This window comes from Vulpes lagopus, chromosome 11, assembly GCF_018345385.1.
Source record: "Vulpes lagopus strain Blue_001 chromosome 11, ASM1834538v1, whole genome shotgun sequence".
Classification (NCBI taxonomy): domain Eukaryota; kingdom Metazoa; phylum Chordata; class Mammalia; order Carnivora; family Canidae; genus Vulpes; species Vulpes lagopus.
Window position 1 is genome coordinate 90,052,797 of NC_054834.1, and position 26,061 is coordinate 90,078,857.

At 35.1% G+C, this 26,061-nt stretch overlaps 1 protein-coding gene across 3 annotated transcripts in view; it reads left to right on the forward strand.

Annotated features, from left to right (window-relative positions):
- The window catches only part of CSRNP3 (cysteine and serine rich nuclear protein 3), a 198,523-nt gene that overhangs the window by 24,974 nt on the left and 147,488 nt on the right, over positions 1-26,061 (forward strand). For 2 of the 3 annotated variants that reach the window (XM_041723371.1, XM_041723370.1), the window contains exon 2: positions 19,352-19,440. The exons of the other annotated variant lie outside the window; for it this stretch is intronic. In XM_041723371.1, coding sequence (XP_041579305.1) covers positions 19,428-19,440 — 13 coding nt within the window. In that variant the 5' untranslated portion in view covers positions 19,352-19,427. The remainder of the gene's footprint in view (positions 1-19,351; positions 19,441-26,061) is intronic. 3 annotated transcript variants of the gene reach the window in all.

Sequence of the window (26,061 nt, forward strand, 5' to 3'; positions counted from 1 at the left end):
ACCAACCTTTAAATTTATTCATTAAGTCTGGGACACCTGGGTGACTCAGGGGTTGAGCATCTGCCTTTGGCTCCAGACGTGATCCCGAGTCTGGGGATCGAGTCCTACATTGGACTCTGCGAGGAGCCTGCTTCTCTGTCTGCCTAGGTCTCTGACTCTCTCTGTGTCTCTGACAAATAAATAAATATAAACCTTAAAAAAAGTTTATTCATTAAGTCAGAATATTCTAAAATTAGAACATTGAAATATTTTGAATCAATATATTTTACATTTGTAAATATTTGTCTCTGTATTACAAATATTACATTTGTAAATATTTGTCTCTGACAAATAAATAAATATAAACCTTAAAAAAAGTTTATTCATTAAGTCAGAATATTCTAAAATTAGAACATTGAAATATTTTGAATCAATATATTTTACATTTACTTATTACTTTCAGAAGCTAAATGTATAAAACTTACAGCTTTAAGGATGATTTTTGCAGTATTTTTTTCTTACGGTGAAAAATTGCACAGACTCTATATGGTTAAATAATCAGTGGAAAACCCCTAGAATCTATTACTATGTGGTCAATAAAAACAGTTGAGCAAATGTCTCTATTGATGTAAAATATCTTCACATTAATAAATAAGTTTGTAAAATTATACTACATTTTCATGCCATTTGTAAAATCATATATGTATGAGGTATATATAGAATAAGATCTAGAAGTAAAAAGAGAAACATGTTTTCTGCAGAAATATAGAAAGCCTTAAGACACATTTTCTCTGGATGGTAGGTTTTGTTATTTATATATTTCTCAGTTTTCACAATATCTAAATATTTTCTCAATTTATTTTTATGTATTTTTAGCCTAATAAGACTTGTGTTCATTCATTATAATAGCTTTCTAGATTTTTCAGTAATATTATTCCTGCTGTTACTGCATGCTTGTAGATAAATTTTAGAATAAATCCCTAAAAATAGAAATCATGGTTCAAAGGGTATCATTTTAAGATTTTTTTTTTTCCATGAGAGACACATAGAGAGAGGCAGAGACATAGGCAGAGGGAGCAGTAGGTTCCCTGCAGGGAGCCTGATGTGGAACTCCATCCCAGAACCCTGGGATCAATCACACTCTGAGCTGAAGGCAGAAGCTCAATCGGATGAGCCACCCAGGCGTCTCCAAAGGGTATCATTTTAATTGCCTTCTGGAAAGCTTTATTAATTTATGTGCTTGCTTTAAGTAATTGAATGCGCATCGCCCCAACATTTTGCAAGTTGCCCCACACCATCTCCCCCCACCCCCCGCCCCCCCGAATTTGGTTTAAAACTGATTCCATTGATGGTAGTTTAATTTGAATTTCTTTGAATACTAGGAAGCTAACTATTTACAAATGTATTTATTTGCCTTTTTTTCCCTATATATATCAGCGGTCTATTCTGGCTCTTTTTTTATTATTATGATGATTTCTCTTTCATCATTTTATAATATTAAGAATTATTTGATGAACACATACACAATGGTGTCTTTTCTATTTTACCATTTGTCTTTTAACTCTGTTTATGTTTGCCGTGGATATATGATTATGTGGTCAGATGTATCATGGATTCGGCTTTTAGAAAGTACATAGGCAGAACTCTGCTCCCAAGATTAACTGTGCACAAATAATTTCTTCTAGAACTTTCATAACTTTCTATTTTATATTTAAGTCTTTAGGCAAATTGAAAATTATGTTGGCATATTACGTGAAGTAGAAAGATGATTTTCCAGTTTTCCTAAGGTCATATACTGAATAGTATATATTCTATTAATATGAAATTGTATTCTTTTGTTGAACCAAATTCTTACACACAATAGGATCAGTGTCTGTGGTCTCTTCTCTGTTTCATGATCTGGATGGTTATTCTAAAACCAAGAATAATGTTATATAATGACTCTATAGTGAGTTTTTCTATCTCACATAAGAGTTCCCAATTTTCCTTTACCAGAACAGAAAAACCACATCCTACCATACTCTAAAGGCCTCATAAGCTATTTCACATGATCATTATTTGAATTTTAAAAGAATACTGTCAAGCTACCAAACAAACCATTGCTATGTCATGGAAATTACATTAAATGTATAGATGAATTTGATTCACAAGGAAGATTAACATCTTCACCATAATGCTTTTCCATTTTAGGAATGCCAGTGTCCTTTCATATTTAACTGTTATTTTGCCCACAGTAGAGTTTTGTGGTTTTCTTCTTGCTGTGCATTTTCCTTTCTGAGTCCCTAAGTTTTTAAAATATTTTTGTCCCTATTAGGAATGAGATTTTTTAAATATGTTGTAACAGATTATTTTTGGCACTAAAGAGACATTGTTTTTCTTTTTTTAATGGAAATATTTCCATGGTTATATTTTATTTGGCCATAGGATAGTCTTTATCGTACATGAAGGAGGTATCCTTCCATTAAGAGTTTTTAATTAATAATCACTATAAAGTTACATCAAATTCCTCATTAGTATATACCAAAATAATCTAATTTTTTTCTTTGACCTGTTAATAGTATGAACTGAAAAATATTTTTTTTCAAATATAAAACTATTATTACCTTTCACTCTGTTACATCAGAAGGTAATTTAATCCCACATGAGGATCAAATTTAGTCTGGTAATATATGTGCATTAAAGGGCCCTTAGAAATGTTCAAGGTTAATTTAAAATCCATTTTAAAATGTGTTTCATTATGAAAAGCTGAAGGCAACACGCTTCCTGATTTCAAACCATATTAAAAAACTACAGTAATTAAAGCGGTATGATACTGACATAAAAACAGATACATGGATCAATGACACAGAATAGAGACCCCAAAATAAACTTATGCATATATGGCCAACTAATAATTCACAAGGGAACCAAAACATTCAATGGAGAAAGGTTATTCTCTTCAGTAAACGGTGTTTTAAAAACTGGATATTCACATACAAAAGAATAAAAGGGGACCTCTGTCATATGTCATTTACAAAAATTAACTTGAAACAGAGTAAGGACTTAAATGGATTAAGGACCTGAAACCATAAAACTCCTAGGAAAAACGTAGGTGAAATAGCTTTGACTTAGCAGACTTGGCAATAAGTTTTTAGACATGACATGAAAAGCACAAGCAACAAAAGCAAAAATCAACAACTAGGACTATATTGCACTAAAAGGTTCTGCATAACAAATGAAACAATGCACAAAATTAAGAGGCATCTTATGGAATTGAGGCAATATTTGCAAGCCATTTATCTGATAAGGTATTAACATCCAAAATACAGAAGGAACTAAGGCAACTCAACAACAACAACAAAACAATCCAACAAAAAAATAGACAAGGGACCTGGATAGAATTTTCCAAAGAAGATATGATGGCCAAAAATACATGAAAAGGTGATAAAATTTCTAATCGTCAGGGAAATGCAAATTGAAATAATAATGAAACATCACCTCAATCTTGTTAGAATGGCTATAATAAAAAAGGCAAAAGATAATTTTTTTAAAGATTTTATTTATTCATGAGAGACACATACATTGAGAGAGAGAGAGAGAGACAGAGAGAGACAGAGACATAGGCAGAGGGAGAAGCAGGCTTCATGCAGGGAGCCTGATGTGGCACTTGAGCCCAGGACTCTAGGATCATGCCCTGAGTCAAAGGCAGATGCTCAACCCCTGAGCCCACTCAAATGTACCAAGATAATAAATATTGATGAGGATGTAGAGAAGAGGGAATGTTCATGCACTGTTGCTGGAAATGTAAACTGGTATAGCCCCTATAAAAACAGAATGGAAGTCCCTCAAAAAATTAAAAATAGAAGTACCACATGATCTAGCAATCTCACTTCTGGGTAAATATCAAAAGGAAATGAAATCAGTGTCTCAAAGAGAGGTCCAGAATCCCATGTTCATTAAACCATTAATTATAATAGCCATGACATGGAAAAATGTAAGTGTTCACTGATGAATGAATGAATGAATGAATGAATAAAGAAAATGTGAGATATCTCTATCAAAATATAAAATAAAATATAACTCAGCCGTAAGAGAGAAAATCCTGCCATTTGCAACAGCATGGATGGAGCTTGAGGGTATTATGCTAAGTGAAATAAGTGAGAGAAAAACTGTGTGATTCCCCTTATATGTGAAATCTTTAAAAAACACAACTCATTCGTGGTTACCAGATGCTGGAGGATGGGGAGGAACGGGGAGATGTTGGTCAAAAGCTATTGCACAGAGTGTTATAATATATGGTAGCAAATTGAATTTAAATAAAATATATACAAATAAATAAAATATTTCAGAATATATTTCAAATTCAGACACAACGCAAATGATAAGAAGCTAATGGTCCAAAAAAAAAAAAAAAGCCACTACCAATAACCTTTGTAGGTTTGATCTTTCATTTTAATTTTAAATGCCTTGGAAACATTATCTCATTTATTCCTCACAAGACAACCTATGAGATGAATGAGGATGATGAGCTTGGTGGGATTATTCCCATGCTATAGATGAGGAAACTGAGAAGATAGGATAAACACACCTAAATTCACACAGCTTGTACATGCTTGCACTGGAATTAAAAACAGCTCAAATGCCAGAGCCAGCATTGCTAACCACTGCACTCTGGTATGTGTTCTAAAATCCATAAGAAAATAAAAATAATCATTCTATTTCCATGCCATGTAATAAATATTATGTTTCAAAATCCTTAATTTTTTGAAGAACTTTCTACATTATAGACAAGTGGTTCTTCAGTCCTCATTTACATTAAGACTACTGAGAATAAAATGAAATATCCCTGGAAGGGATAGAGATTGAGATTCCGATCAATTTTAACCCCATCTATGCTGATTGTTGCTAAAGTTAGTTTCGTTACCTGCCAAGACTCTCGTGTTCCTGCCTGTAGTACCTCCATGACTGAAGGAGTATAAATTCTTCCCACATCTGAAGAGTCTATTAAGATGCTATTCCTGGGCAGCCTGGGTGGCTCAATGGTTTTGCACCTGCCTTCAACCCAGGGCATGATCCTGGAGACCCAGGATCAAGTCCCACGTCGGGCTCCCTGCATGGAGCCTGCTTCTCCCTCTGCCTGTGTCTCTGCGTCTCTCTCTCTCTCTCTCTCTCTCTGTGTGTGTCTCATGAATAAATAAATAAAATCTTATAAAAAAGAAAAAGATTCTATTCCCAAGAGAATTAATGGAGAACACTGTGTATGGAAGACAATACTGGCTATGTATTACAAAATACAGGCAGAGTAAAAGCATGCTCCTATCCCGGGGAATATTCTCTCTAGATAAGTAGTCCAGAGTAATAGACATGAAACCATAATGATAAATATCAGTTTCTGTCTGGTAAATTATGTAAAATGGAGAAAAATGAACTCTGATGTCCAGGAAACTTTAACTAGAAGAGAGTACATCATTGAATGGAAACAGACTTTGGGGGTAGGGGGTGGTTTGTTGTAAGTTCATTCTTCAAAAATATTTATTGGCGAGTAAGATCTGACTTAGTTCTAGGTAGTCATAGCAAACAAACTGCTAACTACCTTTAGGATTCTGAGGATTTCTATTCTATAAAGCAAAAAGCAAAACCCATTAATTTCTATTTTTCACTTAACTGAGGAGTAATAAAAATATAAAGTACAGATATTGCTTGATGTGCAAGATGGAAAAGATAGAAACAATAGTGTTCAGCAAACAGATCCAGTGGTCGATTGGGCCTCCTTTACCTTTCTGTTAATGGGTTAAAGGATAAATCATTCACTCACATTATTAAAAAATTCTCTCTTGAATTGTTGAGGTAGGATAAAAGAGAATGAAACTGCTCTGTTTAGCGTCTTATATATTATAGCTTCAGATTAACTTTAAATACATTTTTGTTTCTTTGTGGCCAATTTTTGTTTTGATAGCCTCCATCTGGCATTGATCTGCATTCCTTTTGTAGTCTGATTACCAGGCATGAATCAAAGAAATCAATCGGTTCCTCTGTTTTAAGAAGCTGGGGGAAATTACCTTTTTAGATTCCTTTTTTTTTGTATTTAAATTCCTTATTTAAGATAAAAGAGAGAGAGAGAGAATTCATTCAGTATTATGTCAACCAAGACCTGTCAACATAACCACGTTCATTTAATTTCTTTTACTGGTAACACATAACTATATGCATTCTTTAATTTCTTTTTTTTTTTTTTTTTTACTGATAATACTTGGCATTTGTCCTTGACCCTCTTTAAAATATTCAGTTAATGGTCACGGTTATATTAGTCAAGACTTTTTATTGCAAGAGAAAGAAGCCCTACATAATTAAGTTTAAACCAAAAAGAAACCTCTTAATTTATGTAATCCAGAAAGACAGGGGTGAAGTCGTATCAGGCAAAACGAATTTGGGGCTCACACGGCAGCCTTGGTGCTTTCCCCGCCCCCTATGACTTGGTTCTCTTCTCATGAGAAGGCCTCATTTTCTTCTACTACATATGGGATTATCGGCTTCCCTAATCTGTGGAAGGTACCTGCCTGCACATAGACATATACATCTTCCTGGCACCATGAAGGTAAGGAACAGTCTCTCCTACTCATGGCTCCAACAGCTTAAATGGTGAAATCTCTTGTCTTGGTGAGAATTATCTTAGTATGTCAACTATATGCCCCTTTGTGCTCAGATCTAGTTTGCCCTTCCTCTGAATATTGTACTTTGCCCACTGATTTCCAGGGGGAATCAACAAATGAGAGGCACTGGTGGGTCAATGGAGAGCAGGATAAAGGGATAAACCAGAGCATTCCCACCCACTCAGCCTTGCTTCAGGTGATACTTCCACTGGCCACCGCATCTCCACCATAGTTCTGGCCCTTGCTGTAATAACCCTGCTTTTGTAGTCACAGATTCATGCAGCAGCCTTCCCACATATCTAGCTCCCACGAAGTAGCACCAGGTTTTGAGCTCTGGTGACATCAATCCTTCCTTTGTGCCTCTAGCTGAAGGAGTGTTAGCTTCTTCTTACTATTACTATTCCGAGTTCCTTTGTTTTCTGCTTTGTTTGGCATCCTGGGCTTAGAAAATCTTTATAACCAGTTTACCATATGAAATTCCTTCCATTGGACCACCGGACATTGCCTCTGTTTCCTGAGCTGGATCCTGACTGATAATCCTAGCATGGGTCACCAGCCCTTCGCTGAAGCAGTTGGCTAGATGTTGTTCATTTACCCATTCTTGTGGTAATAAGAAAGGAGAAGTGGAGCATGTTACCAGAAAAAAAAATAGAAGAAAGAAAAATACATTGGCCCACCAATATTAATGGCTATCATATCAGTAATTTATTTTGATACCCTAGTTAATAAACATGAAGATCTAAATTGATTTTTTAAAAAACAGCACTACACAATAAATTGTCAGTAGTGGAAATATTTCATGTCACTTGCTTTTAAAATTCATAAATACCCTATTAAAATCCTGCCCTTTTTGCTTACAAAATAATGAGTAAATGCAAAATAAATGAGAAAAGTAAGGGCAAGGGAAAATAGGGTAAAAACAAGATTAAGTCGGGAGTGGTGTTAGGTTACCCTTTTTCTGATTAAGAGAACTAATACATTGAAGATCTGCTGTGAATCCCATGTTGTTTTAAATGCCTTATTTCTCTTTCCTAAAGAATACAAAATCAGAGTTTATATACCCATTTAACAGATGAAGAAATGATGTTAAGTAATTTGCCCAAAGGCACAAAGGTAAGATGAAAACATCAGCAAGATGTTATCCTCCGTGTTTTTGGTATTCCAGAGCCTAAGCACTTTCTATTACATTATTATGCCACTAATATTTCTCCCTTGAACTGTATTGAATTGGCATTTCCTTACTCATGTTTAAAAAAAATCTTCACTCAGGATTCATTCATATTCACCTTCTGCTAAGATCACTTTATTGTATACTCATCTATCATAAAGTCTATCAACAGACTTCTGTAACAAAATTCACTCGTATAAAATCCAGAGTGAATCCCTCTCTCATTTATTCACACTTCATACTTAATATTGGCACAATGTCTAACAATATGGTGTTACAAGCAGACAAATTTGTGACCAAATTAATTCTATGCTTGTATACACCCCATTTCTGCCTGCCACAACATGCAATGTTTCTGAAATATGAAGAAAGTACATAATCATTTATGAAATCTAGGTGCTGGGCATTTTCTACAGGGACATAGTTGTGAGGCTTCTTACATCTTATGGTGGCAGAGAAGATAAGAACATAGCATATAACACAATGTCTCTGATTTGTTCCTCATTATTCTTTAAGAGAACCCAAGTTGCCAGGGCAGCCCCAGCAACCATTTAAGACTTTATTTGGGTGTTCCGACCCTGTGGGACAGTAACTGTGTGGTTTCCATCAAGGAAATTGCCCACTATGGCAATTAAGGTGCACACCACAGGCTGCTTCAACAACTAAATGTTGAGTGAGCAAATTCTGGAAAATTCTTCTTTTATTCCTATCCATGGATATTGCTTTTTCTTTTTTTTTTTTTCTAGATTTGGTTTCTATTTTCTACAGTACATTGAAAGTACACCATCTAACATAGGCTGCAATTTAGCTGTGTTCCTAGGACCATCTGTAAGAACTTATGCATTTCCTGGGAATCTGATCAATTTCAAGCAGCAATCCGCTATTTTCTCTCTGAGATTGAGGAGCCCTGCAATCAATTTTATATTTAAAAGTTTGTTTCTGCTTGAAAAAATTGAGCTCCCAATGTCCAAAAACCATTCTGTGCTTCAAAATTAATTTCCTGAATAATACATCCTTGTCATGGCTCTATTTTATTCTTTTTGATGATTGCAAAATATTCCAAGTTATGGGTATATCACGTTTTTATCAATCTTTGCCTTATGAGTGTTCATTTGTTTCAGCTTTAAAAAAAAAAGATTTTATTTAATTATTCATGAGAGACACAGAGAGAGAGAGAGGCAGAGACACAGGCAGAGGGAGAAACAAGCTCCAGGCAGGGAACCTGATACGGGACTCAATCCCAGGTCTCCAGGATTATGCCTTGGGCTGAAGGTGGTGCTAAACTGCTGAGCCACCCAAGCTGCCATGTTTCAGCTTAGTTTTTATGCTACTATGAGCAAGGCTGTAATGCACATTCTTTTGAAAAATTCCTTATATACTGGTACTTTATTTTTTTCTTTTTCTTTTTTTTTTTTTAGAGAAGGAAGGAGAGAGAGAGAGAGGAGGAGAGAGAATCCCAAGCAGCCTCCACACCCAGCATGGAACTGTCATGGGGCTCGATCTCACGACCCTGAGATCATGCATGACCTGAGCCAAAACCACTAGTCAGAGGCCCAACTGACTGACTAGGTGCCCCAAGTGCTTTATTTTTTTGAGGATAGATTCTTAATAGTAGGAGCGTTGACCTAATAGATATTGGCATATTGCTTTTTCAAAAAGGCAGCAAAACACATACTTCTACCTTTGGATATGATTATATTTTTCTCCATATTCCCAATAAAATGTGTTTATTTATTTATTCAAAAAGATAAAATCCTTGCTCTTATGATATTTATTTACATTAGTAGTCAAGAAAACTAATAAGTGAATAATATGATGATGACACAAATATACTGTGAAGAAAAATAAAGCAAGTTTGGGGTAGAAATAGGGATGTCTATTTTAAATAATTTGGTCATAAAAAGCTTCTCCAAGGACATGCTATTTTGATAGACATTTAATGAAGTGAGGGAGTGGGCCATGTAATATCTGGAGTGGAAGGAGGTTTCTAGAAAGAAGGAAGAGGAAATGCAAGATGTCAGCAAAGAGCTTGACACTTATATGGATGGGCAATGGGGAGTTAGTGGGGATCAGGCAAAGACCAAGTGTAAGACTGTTGTCGAATGGTGGAGGAGAGATTTCTGGGACTTGGTGAGAAGTGGTCAGACAAATATTCACGACAAATATTAAAGGTAGAGCTGATGGGAGATGCTGATGGTCAGATGTGAAGTTTAAGAAAAAGAGATACACATGAATAATTCCTAGGGTTTTTAACCAAACTCTAAAGGTTTTGAAATAATTTTAGATTCATGGCAAAGTTGCAAAAATAGCACAGAATTAGCTAAACCCTTTGCTCAGCTTCCCGCAGTGTTAACATCTTACATAACCATGGTACAGTTGTCCAGACTAAGAAGTTAACATTGTTATAGTTTATTATTATATTAGCTAAACTACAGACTCTTTTCAGATTTATTCATGGATATTCTTTTTCTTTTCTAATAAGATCTACTCAAGGATCCCATGTCAAATTTAGTTATCATATCTTGTTATTTTCCTTTGATCTGAGGTGGTTTCCCCATCTTTCCTTGCTTTTTATAACCATTATGTTTTTGAAGAGCTTAGTTAGACTGTTCCTCGATTTTAGTTTTCTCTGGTGTTTTCTCATGATTACATGGGAATTGTGGCTCTGGAAGAGGAAAGCCACAGAGATGAAGTGCTCTTCTTGTCCGATTATATGAGGGGCTGGATGATAACCAGCAGGCTGCATCACTGGTGATGCTGTTAGCCACTTGGATAAAATGCTATCTGCCACGTTTCTCCAATTTATCATTACTTTTTTCTTCTTTCTGCATTCTAGTCTCTGGAAGTAACTTACTAAATACGGCTCACACAAAAGATAGGGGGTGGGTAAAGAGTTCCACTTCCTGAAGGGGAGAAGCATCCAGATATATTTTTTGGAATACTTATAAGAAAGACTTCTTCCTTCTATCCTATTTATTTATTCAGTCATTTATTTACATCATAATTGACTCATAGATATTTATTTCATTCTTTGGGTTATAATCTAATACTGTCATCATTATCATCATCATTTTTATTTTTGCTTAAATTATTTTAACTCTGATCATTGAGAGTTCTTTCAGGTTGGTTCCTGTATCCTTTTGATATGCTTGTGCCTATTTTTTTTTCCTTTCCCTTCCTTACTTTCCAACACTCTAGGATACTTCAAGTTCATTTTGTGTTTTCCCTGCCCCAGTCCCAGAATCAGCCATTTCTCAAGGAGCTACATTTTTATTACGAGTCACTGGGTAAATACTGATATCATTTACTTCACTGGAAAGACTAGAGTAGGACGAGGAAGCCTAGATATGTTATTTTCTTTCTCTCCCATCTTTCCTTCCTTCCTTTTCTCCTTTGTTTCTTTCTTTCATATTATTATTGTTGTTGTTGTTGTTATTATTATTATTATTATTATTATATTAACATGTTAACTTTCAAAAGTATATTAGCCATTCAAGAGGAGCTGTGGAACAGGCAGTAGATAAAAGAATCTACAGCCCAGAGAAGTGGTTCAAGCTAAAGAGCTAACTTTGGGATTCATAAATAAATGGCGACATTTAAAGACACTAGACTGGATCTGCTTTTGTAAGAAAGAGTCAGAGAGAGGAAATCTCAGTCCTCAATCTACTAAAGGATTTAGATGTCAGGAAGATTAGAAGAAATTAGGCAAAGAGGTTAAGAAAGGACAGCAAATGAGGTAGGAGATAAGCCTACTTCGTGCATGGTGTCCTAGAAGCCAAGTAAAAAAGAAAAAGAAAAAAAAAGGAAAGAGATTATCTGAGTCAAATTCTCTTGAGAGACAATATGCGATTTGGTTTGTCAAAATCCAAGTTCACTGCTGACCTTGGGAAGTGCTACTTCAGTGGAGTTGTAAAAACGAAGCCTAATTTGGAGGAGTTCAATATAGATTTGCATCTAAGCAATGGAGAATGCCCTCTCTGGGGAAGTTTCTATAAAATGGACTTGAGAAATAAGATGATGAGATGGGAAACTGTTGTAAAGGGATTTTTAAATTAAGTTTTAAATTTTAATTCCAGAATAGGTAACCTACAGTGTAATATTAGTTTCAGATGTACAAATAGTGATCCAACAATCTATACATTACTCAGTGCTCATCAAGATAAGTGTACTTTTAATCCTCTCCATCTATTTCACTCATCTCCCCACCCACCTTCCCTCTGGTAACCATCTGTTCTGTATAGTTAAGAGTCTGTTTCTTGGTTTCTCTCTCTCTCTCTCTCTTTCTCTCTCTCTCTTTTCCTTTGCTCGTTTGTTTTGTTTCTTAAATTCCATGTATGAGTGAAACATATGGTATTTGTCTTTGTCTCTGACTTATTTCATTTAGCATAATACTCTTTAATTCCATCCATGTTGTTGTAGATGGCAAGATTTCATCCCTTTTTATGGTTGAATCATATTCTATTATGTATATATATACCACATCTTCTTTATCCATTCATCTATTGATGGGCTGCTTCTATAATTTGGGCATTGTAAATAATGCTGCAACAAGCATCGGGGTGTAAGTTTCCCTTCGAATTAGTGTTTTTTGTAATTTGGGGGGTAAATATCCAATAGTGCAATTACTGGATTGTAGGAAAGTCCTATTTTTAATTTTTTGAAGAACGTCATACTGTTTTCCACAGTGGCTGCACTACTTTGCATTCCCACCAACAGTGCATGAGGGTTCCTTTCTCTCCCCATCCTAACCAAACCTAGCTGTTTCTTGGGATTTTTATTTTAGCCATTCTGACAGGTGTGAGGTCATATCTCATTGTGGTTTTCATTTGCAATTTCCTGGTGATGAATGATGTGGAGTATCTTTTCATGTGTCTGTTGGCCATCTGTATGTCTTTGAGGAAATGTCTGTTCATATTTTCTGCCCATTTTTTTAATTGGAATTTTTGCTTTTAGGGTGTTGATTTTATCAGTTTTTTTAAACAAATATATTTTGGATGTTAACTGTTTTTTGGATATGTCACTTGCAAATACCTCCTCCCATTTGGTGGGGTACCTTTTAGTTTTATTGATTGTGTTCTTTGCTGTGCTTTTTATTTTGATGTAGTCCTAGTAGTTTATTTTTGCTTTTATTTTCTTTGGCTTGTGTCTAGAAAAATAGTGCTAGAGTTGATGTCCAGAGAGATTACTTCCTGTGCCCTCTTCTAGGATTTTTATGGTTTCAGGTCTCACATTTAAATATTTAATTCATTTTGAGGTTTATTTGTGTGTATAGTGTAAAGAAGTTGTACAGTTTCCTTCTTTTGCATGTAGCTGTCCAGGTTTCCCAATACCATTTGTTGAAGAGACTTTTTCCCATTGTATGCTCTTTTCCTCCTCTGTTGAAGATTAATTGACCAAATAAGTGGGTTTATCTCTGGGTTTTCTATTCTATTCCATAGACCCATGTGTCTGTTTTTGTGCTAGTACCATACTGTTTTGATTACTACAGCTTTGTAACAACATAGCTTGAAACCTGAAATGGTGATACCTCCAGTTTTGTTTTTCTATTTCAAGATTGCTTTGCCTGTATGGGGCCTTTTGTGGCTCCATATACATTTAAGGATTGTTTGTTCTGGTTCTGTGAAAAACAATGTTGGTAATTTAATAGGGATTGCATAAAATGTGTGGCTTGCTTTGGGTAGAATAGACATTTTAACAATATATATTCTTCCAACCATAAACATGGAATGTCTTTCCATTTCCTTGTGTCATCTTCAATTTCTTTCATCAGTGTTTTATAGTTTTAGATTGCAGGTCTTTCACCTCTTTGGTTATTTATTCCTAAGCATTTTCTCATTTTTGGTGCACCTGTAAATGATATTGTTTTTGCAACTTATTTTTCTGCTGCTTCATTTTTAGCATATAGAAATGGAGAAGTATGTGCATTGATTATATATCCTACAGCTTTACAAAATTCACTTATCAGTTCTGCTAGTTTCTCGGTAGTCCTTTGAGTTTTCTGTATACATCTGCAAATAGTGAAAGTTTTACTTCTTCCTCACCAATTTGGATACCTTATATTTATTTTCATTGATTGCTGCAGCTAGGACTTCCAGTACTTCCAGTACTTTGTTGAATAGTACTTCCAGTACTTTTTTAAAGTTGGGAGATACCACAACGTATTTGCAGACAGTTGGGAATAATCCAGTAAAAGGAAGGAATGGGGGAAGAATGATCCAGAGCAAGATGAAATAATCGCAGTAACAAAGACCTAAAATTGTTAAGAGGAAATGGAATCCAAGAAAAGGGATTGATCTTAGGTTGGCGAGAGAAGTGTCTTCATTCTAACAGGATTGAAGACTGACTATATCAGTATAAATATCAAGAGTATACAAGATATAGATAGAAAGAGGAAATTGAATAGTTGTTCTTTGAATTTTCCTAGAAGCAGTATCATAAACTGAGAGAAAGGAGATGAGAAGAAATGTTGGAGAGTTGCAAAGAAGCAGAGGTGCTTCTATTAGTAGTATCATAGGGTTGAAGTCTGTGGTCATATATCAAGAGCTATGGCAGTGATACAATATCCTACATTTTCTCTAGTCATAATTTTCTGTTCAGCAACTATGAGTAGTTTCATAGGAAGAGAGCTGATTTTGGCCAAGTGATTTTTTAAATAATCATGCTGATTTGAAAAGGAGAGAGAAAAGTCTTGGAGGTGAGACTATATGCAAGGATAGTCTACCATATTGAATAAGAGACCCTAAATTAGGTGAGTAGAAAGTATTAACATGAGTGGAGGGAGTGAAAAGTGTGTAAAGGTCAAGAAACACTTTTGTTGGTGAGATTTATAAACAACTTGCAACATTTTGTTATAAAGGTTTTTTAAGGCTTCCTTGTAACCTGCTGATCCTAACTGCCCTTGCGATCATAGAGCCTGAAACATCTTTTTAATCTCTTCTAATCTGTTTTATCAAGTTTGTACCTCTTCTTGGGTCAATTTCACTAATTGAAAATTTTCTAGAGAATTATATAATTCTTCAGGTTTTAAAATTTTTATCTAAGTTTTCACCTAGATTTTCTTATAAATCTTGCAAATTTCCTGTATTTTGGTCTTTTCCCATGTGTTAAATAGAGATCCATCTGAACAATTCCACAGAAATGTTTGTAAACTTTTGAGCACAGCTGATTGAGTAGAGGAATCCCATGGTGACTACCTGATACATAAATACGTAATTAGGACTGATTTAATTTGTTTTGATAACTCTTGTCCACTTTACTGAAATGGAACGACTAAGTGCTATCATTTTAGAAAACTTTTTTGGTCATGTGATACTACTTTATTATAGTTCAACACATGTGAGGAAAACATGACAATTCATTTTTTGTTGTTTGGTAAATGAGTAGATGCTGCATGTATTTTGATATCTGCACGTCAACTGTGTGTGGAGTAGGAAATTAGAGTGGTGTTGTTACTTAAGAATTAATTCTAAGTAGAATCAATGTGACTGTTAGTGAGGTTTTATTCTTTTAGGAAGTCAAACTTTACATGGCAGATTCATCTTTCCTGCTAGATTCTTTTGCCCTAGGCCCTTTGTTTCTGTCAGGAAGCTGTCCTTCAGAGAGAATGATGCTTTTACTGGTTGCAGGCATATTAATTATACAATACTCTACTTTAAGATGCAGTTGCAAATGCAATTTAACTCTTGCACTGAACTTCTAAGTCTTATTATCACCTTAGAAATAGTGAACAGCAAAATCACCTTTCTTCACTCGTGGTCATACATTGACATTTCCTTCGGACGTACTAAAACTGGTATGAGCCAGGCTTCCAGACATGCAGAAATGGTCAGCCTGGGGTTCTTAAATTCTGTGATCCTGAGAAGAACAAGTTTATTCTCAAAAACGTGGCAAGAGATTTGCAAGAGATTTTTTTTAAAAGATAGGAACAAGGGATCCCTGGGTGGCGCATCTGTTTGGCGCCTGCCTTTGGCCCAGGGTGCGATCCTGGAGACCCGGGATCGAATTCCACGTCGGGCTCCCGGTGCATGGAGCCTGCTTCTCCCTCTGCCTGTGTCTCTGCCTCTCTCTCTCTCTCTGTATGACTATCGTAAATTAAAAAAAAAAAAGACAGAAACAAGATAAAAGTATCTTAAGCAAGTTATATTTCCTTATAGTTAATCAATGAATCATTCATTCAGAATAATACAAGATGATCTTATGCTCAGTCAAGACTACAACTGAAATGTGACCTTCAGTAACCTCAGTGAAGTCTCACAAGGTTATTGATCGAAACATGCCAAGAGGAGCTTTGTGCCTCATTGGCCTGCTAAAAGTGCCGGTTAGGGAAAATGTTGAACATGGGAGAGTGCCTTTACCCTTGCCGCTCCAAACAGCTGCTGAGATTTGTAGGATGGTTTGCACTAAGGTCCATGGGCAACCAGGAAACCAAAGAATCTTGGTAGTATGAGAGGTGATATTTACTATTCCCTCTAGCTCTGTAAGATTGCAGAAATTTCTAAAAGTGAAAAACTAGGGCTCAGGGAATTTCTTAATCAAATCCTAGATTTTAGAAAAGACCAGATAGGAACCATGAATGTTAGATGCACATTCCTAAATCATAACATAGTAGTTTTATGTTAATGTTAATTTTCGTAGAATTTATCATCATAAACTGAGCTTCTTCAGATGAACACCACAAAAAATTTATGAGGACAGTGATGTTGCATTTACATTAGTATACATGTTTCTGATATTCCATAAATGTCACTCTCCTTGAATATTTTCCTTAGTGCCCGGGATGGTTATATTTGTCCACAAATCAGTCTTAGATGTCACCTTGTCACTGCTAAGGCCACCCATAGGAGGACTGGGATCCCCTTCAAGTACTGGTATAACAGGCTATGCCAGGGGTATCCACTTTAGGTCATGATTCCTTTATAGACATGGGATTCCAGGAAAATGTCAGTCCCCACTTATCTTGCATAATACATCACCACTGATGTGCCCAGAGGCCTTGCAGGGGAAGAATACCAGCCCCTCGACCTTTCTGAGATACACTACCTATGGGTTATTCCTTTACAAAGTTGCCTGGGTCTCAGCATGAGTGCTCTTGATCCATAGATCTTAGCACAATTCTATAAATGCTGTCATGTATGTGTCCACACACTTCCTCACACAGTCTCATACAGCCCAAGTCCCCAAGTCACATCCAGAGAACCAAGGTGCTGAGTTGGAATGGTTTCCAGCAAAAACTACAGCACCCTGTGCCCAGAGCTAGCACTGATCCTCAGATGCCCAATCTTGGAACTTTGCATTGAAAATGACATGTTCTTCCAGAATTATTTTTCCTTTGTGATGAGCTCCTTCCAGGGCCTTGACTGGCCTAAGGTTAATCCTGTCCATTAAATATATGCTTATATATTTGACTTTCAAACAGGTCAGAGTTTGGGTTCCTTTTTCCATTACCAAGGGTCCTTTGGCCTCATCTAAATTACATGGTAATTGCAGGTATGTAAATTTAGATACTTTTGTTTTTCTCAATAGACTACCTTAAATGCCTATAAAAAGTCTTTTATTTATTTAGTTGTAAAATACAATTCTGTTTTCGATTCCAGTTTTAACAATAGTGGTCAAAAATACTTAATCTCTTTCTTCAGATTTAGCTACATGTCAAATATAGAGCAGTTAGTTTTCGTATTTATAAAATAGGGAGACTGAATTAGATAGCAGTTTCCCCTTTTTTTAAAAAAGATTTTAGTTGTTTATTTGAGAGAGAGAGTGCACGGGAGACAGAATACACAGGGGAAATAGCAGAGGGAGAGGGAGAAACAGACCCCCTGCTGAGCAAAGAGCTCCATGTGGGGCTCAATCCCAGGACCCCAAGATCATGACCTGAGTGGAAGGCAGATGCCTAACTGACTGAGCCACTCAGGCACCCCTAATTTTTTTTAATAAAAGCAAAACCTTTTTATTTTTAGGATAAAATCTTAAATAATACCTCAATAGGTAAAAATGATTTTAAATAATATGGAATTCATTGTAATTAACAAGAAAATTTAAATTGAGATTATAAATGACATTTATAGACATACTCAATGCAGCATCTAACTTATTTTTAATATTTTGTTTTAATTGCAAATAATTTGCAAAGTCTTTATTCAATGGACATATTATGAGCAGGTAGAGAGATCTGTTAATATACTTGGTTACTGGTTTTTAATTGCTTGAACTGCAATCTTCAGGACATGTAGATATCATTAACAGAGAAGATGGAAAAGTTATATTCTGAAATATTCCTCAAAATTAGTGCAACAGACAATGCAAGTAATTGTTTCAGCGGTCTTTAGTATGCCATATTCTAGGATATAATGTTTTCAACGGAGTTTAAGATATTTAAAACTATACTTAAAACTGAATTTTGAATCAATCTCTCCAAAATTTCTTAAGTTCTTCTGCTGAATCTGGACTTCCTCAGAACCACACTGGACTAATAATGTCTAGTTATCTCTATAATTCTAACCATAATTTGGTAACACTTGTGAGTGAGTACTATGGATATTCTAGTCTGTTCTAAATCCATGTATACATACAGATATACATAAAGTTTAAAAGAAGAAAGAGGCATCCAGAGACACAATGTGCCTGAGAACTTTTTTCCTTAAAGATTTTGATGTTTTAAGCTTATTTGAACAACCTCAGCCTATGTTGTTTGCTCATGCTATTTCTTCATTCAAGCAACTCATGTATAGTATTTCTACACTACCTATTGTTATTGACCATGGTCTATGATAGTTCATTTCTAGCAATTGTGGAAATAATAAATGAACCACTGTTCACAAACTTCTCTACCTCATCATTAAGGAAAACTTACATTTGTATATGACAAAATTATTTACTTTAACATGTTAGAATGGAAAATTCATTAATTCTTTAGAGAAAATGATTATGTACACTTTAGTATGAGAAAAATACAAGTGTATAATTACTGTGAGGATTTCATCAGCTTCTAAAATTATTGCATTAATAATTTTGAATTATGGCACTGTAATTTCAAATATAAGATTTTTCTTAAAATGTGTTTATTTTAAAAAATAATTTGTCTAAATTATTTTCTTAAAGCCTAAGGTATCTTAAAACCAAGCCATGTGACTGTTTGAGTTAATTTTATTATTAAATAGTTTCCTTTAAGCAAATCAGAAAACAATAAATATTCATCGTGATCACCATCAACTATTTAGCTATAATATTTTGGTTGAGTTTCCTGGATTTTTGTTTGTCTTGAAGCAAGGAATCTCCTGGAAACCAGAAAGTTATTGTAATCTAGTGTAATGCTGATTAATAAGATGAAATGTCTTTAGCTTCTTGCACGTAGTAATATTTGTTTATTGATTAGAAATTTGCTACATTCTTCTAGGATGGATATTCTTTCTGCTAAATTATATACGGTGTGATTATTTAGTTCTATATTTAATGCCTTGTTTGTATTTCAAGATTCTTAAGGATTTTCCTGTGTCACATTATATTTACATCATGTAGTTAGCTTTTCTTTTTGCAAATATAACTTTATATGACATATTGACATATTTTCTTTTTTAAGGAAAAAATAAGGAGATATCAACAGACTGAAAAGATGTTTTCAGAAGCATAGAGTCTTCAGGAAGATACTGGAGTTCATGAGATCTCAAGGTTAGCAGTCTACACATTATTTTCAGGCTTTTACAGATCTGAGATATAAACTGTTCCAAGTTGTTCCTGCTGATGTGTAATTGAATACTAAGAATACATGTTTACTTAAAATACATATTTTAATGAGATCTCTTCAAAATCTTTAAAAATTCATTTATACCAGAAATCTATTGTTTAATTCAATTGGGGATGTTTAAAGGAAATATTGCTTCAGTAGAAAACCTTTGGTTATTAAAATTTGCTTTGTTCTTTATAATGGGTAGCACTGTTAGAATACAAATAAATATTAGGCGTCCTTATAAAATTTTATTTCTGATCTGTTTAAGAAATGTAATCTACTTTGCACAGTTTTCATTTATTTGTATATCTTTGGCTGCAACATATGCATATACACAAATAATTTAGAAGGATAGATGATCATCAACCTTCTACAATCCTTTAAAATTCACTCCCTGACTTTCCCTAAGTACAGTCAAAGAAATTATGCTTTTGTGGGAAAATGTGGCCTCAATAAAATGACTGTTTATATGAATGAGCAGAAGGGTTTTTGAGAACCTTCTCTATGTTGCTTATAGTCCTAAGTCTGGAAAAGAAAAGCAAAATAAAACAGCTTATTAAACAGCTTGTAATAATAACCTAATATAAAATACTCATTTGGAAGTTTGAATTATAGTGTAAGTTGAAATAGTTTATTCTCATGGGATAGCTGGAGAAAATGAATGATTTCTTCCTTCTTTATTTTGTAGGACCCAATATCAAAAACTCATAATTTAAAATGAGAAAATATTGATGATCTTTTATTTTGATTGCCTTGGTCAGGCTTGTCTTCTACATCTTCTACATCTTTCCTCACTCATGCAAGGATATATTCATTCAAAATTTATTTAGGACTTACCATACACATGGCAATGGGCTAAGTGCTTTGGTTGTTTCAAAATGAATAAGATATGATTCTTGTTCTCAAGAATTGCCCAACCAATATGTTACTCAGAAATTAATTTTATTATTAACACAAGCAACAGATAAATAGACAATCCAGATTTAAAAGGGCATGTAATGAATTCTAAAGTGCAAAGAGAATTATTTGGGGATTGTTCATATCTTCACATTATGGCTTTTATTAGCCTAGCATAGTGAGGGTTTATACCAATGGGAGTGTTGTAATCTATTACAACCCACACCCAATTGACATTTTATAAAGTAACTCTTCAAGTACAACACAAGTAATATGAGATTTTAAAAAAGAAGCTTCTGTTTTTGCCACAACTGCAAATTTAATGTTGTAGAAAGTAGTTATGCAAACATCTATGAAAAGAACAAAGATGAGCATTGCCTACTTGGTGTTCTTTTTTTATTTCCAGTATATTCAACTTCATTATTAAGCTCACCAGAGAATTAAATCATTTCCCCAATGACCTAGAAAGGCATGTATGTAGGTTTGAAAGGGATTGAAAGCTATAAACCTCTAAGGGATCCCCACACAAATAGTAGCTGGATGAGTAAAAAATTTACAGTAGTTTGGGAGTCCAGACTGCTTGAAATGGCATTGCATACCACTGTGCTCCTCATGAAAAGCTTTTAAAAAGGTGATATCTGAATAAGCGAAAACAGATCAAGTCATTAAACATAGTAAAACTTTTTTGAAAAGTCAGTGAAGACATCTCCTGCTTAACTGCACCATTAGATAAGTGGTTAGATTAATTTACATAAGAGCCACAATCATTCAACAAATATTTATTTATCAAGTGCCTACTATGTGCATGGGAGCAACAGCAGTGAATAAAACACCAGTATTCTCGCCTCAGTGGAAATTACATTCTAGAGGGTGAAAATATATAAGCAATAAAAAAATAATTATATATTATGTTAGGTGGTTAGAGTTCTATGAAGAAAAAGAAAATAGGAAAAGGAATATAGACTGTAGAGTTGGAGTGTTAAAATAAGCTGAATGACTTAGTATTGCATAGTTTATACAAAAGAAATAGATACTACCTTTGCCCAAATAGTGCCAACTGAAAATGAATGTGATGAAATACTATGCCTGCTGGTGAGATTTCTAAATCATCATTTGTTAAAGTAAATGTTGTTAATGTATATAAAATAGCTAGTATGTGTCTTCCTTAATTTCACCAGAAGGAAAAGATGTATTTTTAAAATGATAATATACTTACTACTTAATACACCACACTTACTACATGTACAGAAAATGTTGTCAAAATGTTTGCAATAGAGGCACAGTTGGATTAGTCCAATCACTTACTAAAGGGGTAAAGGCTATGACTATTCATCTGTGTAGGGGAGAAAATTAATTCAATTTTTTTGAATTGAATAAATATTATGACCCTAAGTAGTTATAGATCTCTATGACAATACATATAGATGACACTTGGTGCTAAAAAGCTCTATATAATTGTCTTTCTGTTGCTTCATCAACAGTCTGGTTATCATTTTAGGAGAGCCCTAACTACTGGGACTAAAGACAGAAGGGAGTTATTTAAATACCATCTCATTCCCATAGTACTAATTTTTTAAAGGACACATGTCTTTCTTTGTACATTTAGTAAAAGATATATGCAGATTTGTTTTTTTTTTTTATAAGTCTACTCTTTCTTTTTTTTTTTAAAGATTTTATTTATTTGTTCATGAGAGACACACAGAGAGAGAGAGAGAGAGGCAGAGACACAGGCAGAGGGAGAAGCAGGCTCCATGCAGCGGGAGCCTGATGTGGGATTCGATCCCGGGTCTCCAGGATCGCGCCCTGGGCCAAAGGCAGGTGCCAAACCGCTGCGCCACCCAGGGATCCCCCAGCAGATTTGGAAATTAAAATATTAATCTATTTGTGATCATCAACAAATGGGTTATCAAGTTTCTTTTAATGGTAACCTGGTTGGAATTTTCTATGAGATGTTAAGAAACATTAAGTACAGAGTAGCACAGGAATCTGGAGGTGTGTATGGCCCAGATGACCTGTGCATTTTTTGCAACCCATCTAAACTATAGATGAATGAGTCGCAAGGTTTCACTAACTTGATATTTAGAAAAAGAAGTTAAATCAATTCTTTTTCTGTGTTAATAAGTCAATGCGAAAGGAATATCTAACCATCCAAATAAGCAAAAATTGGATTAGAAGGTCTCAAAACCTATCAAATATTGCAACTTCTTCAATATTACAAAAGTCAGATATTGTAAATAGTATATCATCTAAAAGAAATAAATTCCAGTATTGAAGTACTACAAGAACGATGCAGTGGGGGTGACAATTATTTGGGAGGTCTATTTTAATTAAACCAAACCAGAGAGTACTTATTACATGTAGTATGAACAGAACAGACAGTCAAGTCTATGAGTTTGACCAAAAAGAGGCAACTGGTACTCTCGAAAACCAAAAGAAAAGAAAACATAAGAGATGCAGAAGACTAGTAGAAGGTTATAAAGAAAAGAAAGACTTATTTTGTTTTTCTAAAATGTGCTTTTTAAACTTAAAATTTTTTATTTAAATTCAATTTAGTGGGATCCCTGGGTGGCGCAGCGGTTTGGCCCTGCCTTTGGCCCAGGGCGCGATCCTGGAGACCCGGGATTGAATCCCACGTCGGGCTCCCAATGCATGGAGCCTGTTTCTCCCTCTGCCTATGTCTCTGCCTCTCTCTCTCTCTCTCTCTCTCTCTCTCTGTGTGACTATCATAAATAAATAAAAATTAAAAAAAAAAGAACAATGACTAAATTCAATTTAGTTAACATATAGTATATTATTTAGTTTCAGGGGTGGAATTTAGTGATTCATTACATGCAAATAACAAGGACTTCTCATGTAATTTCACTGTGTCAGAGATAAATTCCTTCCAAACCAATATTAATCTTTTTTGCATTCATCTGGAAGCTTCAAAGGAAGCTAGAAACTCTTCTGTTTAAGGGTAACTGAAATGTGACTTATCAAAAGCAAGTAGAAAATTTAAATTCCCTTGCTTTCATCCTCCCTATATTCGCTTTCTAAAAGTTAAACTGAGAAATAATTTATAAATTCATATGACAAATCCAGTTCCCCATGGACTGACTCTTCCATCCTCTTGCAAACCACCACCCAGAAATATACATTTTTGAATATCACATTACGTGGCATGCTCATGCCCTGGGTGGGGCCTTCTCCACCTTTCTTTGATGGTTCTCCAGATGATTTCCTCACTCTTTCATCAGTCTTATAAATAGTTTAATCCAACTTTCTCAACCTCAGCGATATTGACATTTTGATCAGATAATTCTTTATTGTGTAGGCAATGTTGTGCATTGTAGGAAGTTCAGTAGCATCTCTGGCAGTAGACACCAGGAGTACTCCTCCCCTTCCATTGGGAAAACCAAAAATGTCTCTAGACGTTGCCTTTGTAAAGGCCCCTTGGGACAAACTATCCCAAGATGAGAGCCACTGATCAAACCCTAACCTCCACAACCTCAATAAACATCCCCTCCATATCAACCACAAAGCCTCCTAGCCACCTTCAGTATCTTGTTTTCAATTAAAACTCAACCAAAACACTTGACAGCTTCTCTTATTACTGTGAAACTCACCTCTGTCTGACCATCTATGTGGTTTTAGTTTTCTTTTATTTGCCTTTATCTGGCCTTGTGTCGAAAATGTGTCATACGACATAATGAATGGATATGAAACAAGTGAGGAAAATTAGGGAAAGGGAAAAATAAGCTAAGAAGAAGCTTAAGTCAGGAGTGGTGCTAGGTTACAAACGACATAAACCCTTTTTCGTTTCACTTCTTTTTCTTTGAATTCATGGAGACCTGGATTTTTCCATGTTCTCCAAGTCTTGCTTGAAATTTAGCTTGGGCACCAGGAGCTTAATCTCTACATTTCTACAGCCTGTCCTTTCTTACACTGTACCTGCAATCTTCAATCCAGTAGATAGGGAACCTTCTCTTTTCTCACGCCCAGGCCCAAAAGTACTGCAGGATGAAATGATCCACTCTGCAGATTTATGGTTTTCTAATCCAAGTTAGCTCCTCGATAGCATCCACTAATCCTTTCGCTCTGACCATGGTCAGCCACTATTTCAAAAGTTTATCACCCCACTCCAGCCATGCAATCTCTCCCCTTCATTCTCAGTTGCACCTGCTATTTTAACAAGAAAATTGAGGTCATTGTGTGGAAACTACTTGTGCATCCTTGCAATTCCCTCCAGCATCAAACAGCTACATCTATCAACACTCTTTATTTCCTCCAATCTTAAATGATCAGGAATCCTTCCTATTCAAGGCAAAGCCTGTGTTTGATTGTATTTCTTCTCACTGATGCTGAGGCTTTTGGCCAGTAGTTATTTCGTTTTTGTCCTTTATCTTCAACCTTTTCTCCTTTGCTCACTCTTTTCCTTCAACCTGTATACATTCTTCAAACTTCCATCCTAAAAAGTAAATTGACAAACAAAAACAAACTGACCTCTCTCTTCAGTAGATTTCATGGGCACTACCATCCAATTTCTCTCCTCTCCAGCCCATTCAAACACTCCATACAGCAGTCTACATTCATTATCTCCGATTTCTAAGATCCAGTCACTCTGCAGCACAATGCCATCTGATTTCTAACCCCATTTAGCAGAGCACGCTCTCTCTGAAGGCACGGATGACCTAGCAGCCTGTATCTTGACTGGCTCTCTCAGGGGTATTCGACACTGTTAACTTCATTTTTCTTCTTCCACTTCCAGGACTGTTGTGACACCTCTCCCTCTTGGTTTGCCTGACACCTTGTAGACCCTTTTGTAAAGGCCCCTTTGACAGGTTCTGCTTTCTCTATTCTCTCACAAAGTTGTGAATCACAGACTCAAATACTGATATGAAGCCATAGGTAATATAAATGAGTGAAGTCAGCTAATTTAAAACAATAAACAACATAGAGGGTAAATACCAGGCCCACAAAAGTTCTTGAAATTTTACCCTTGCTCAAATTACAGTGCTCCCCAGAGATCCACCCTCAGCTTATTGTTCATCTACCTTCCTTGCTGACCCTGATCCAGCCAAACCACTCTTAAGACTTTATTAATTAAATGGCAATGACTCCAGCTTTTTTCTTTGATTAGGGGACAGAATTATATTTTACACACACATGTCTATAGGATATCAATGCCTACAAATACACATGCACAAACAAATCATCAGAGCAATGAAACAGAATAGAAAGTCCAAAAAATAGACACCATACACATGCAATCAAAAATGCAACAAAGAAATGATCATAAGTCAATGGAGAGGCCCCTCAATGAAAGGCTATTAACACCTCAAGCACATATAATTAATTAGTGTCTGCTAAAGAGGGTGTTTCAAATGGGGGAGAGGGAATGAAGCAGAGAAGGACGACGGCTTACTGAATAGAAGGTATTAGAACAATTCTTTAACTACTTGGGGAAAAATAAGGTGTGATCTACACATCATACAATAGTGAAGTAAAATATAGATAAATATTTAAGATATTATTTTAAAACATTTTAAATTATATACTTTTCAACATTTAAAATATTATTAAACATTAAATTCAATAGCTTTCAGGTATTTATGTGCCTTTGGTTTAGAAAAGCATTTAAATAGTGCAAAAAATGAGAAATAATTTATTCATTTTTATATTTATAA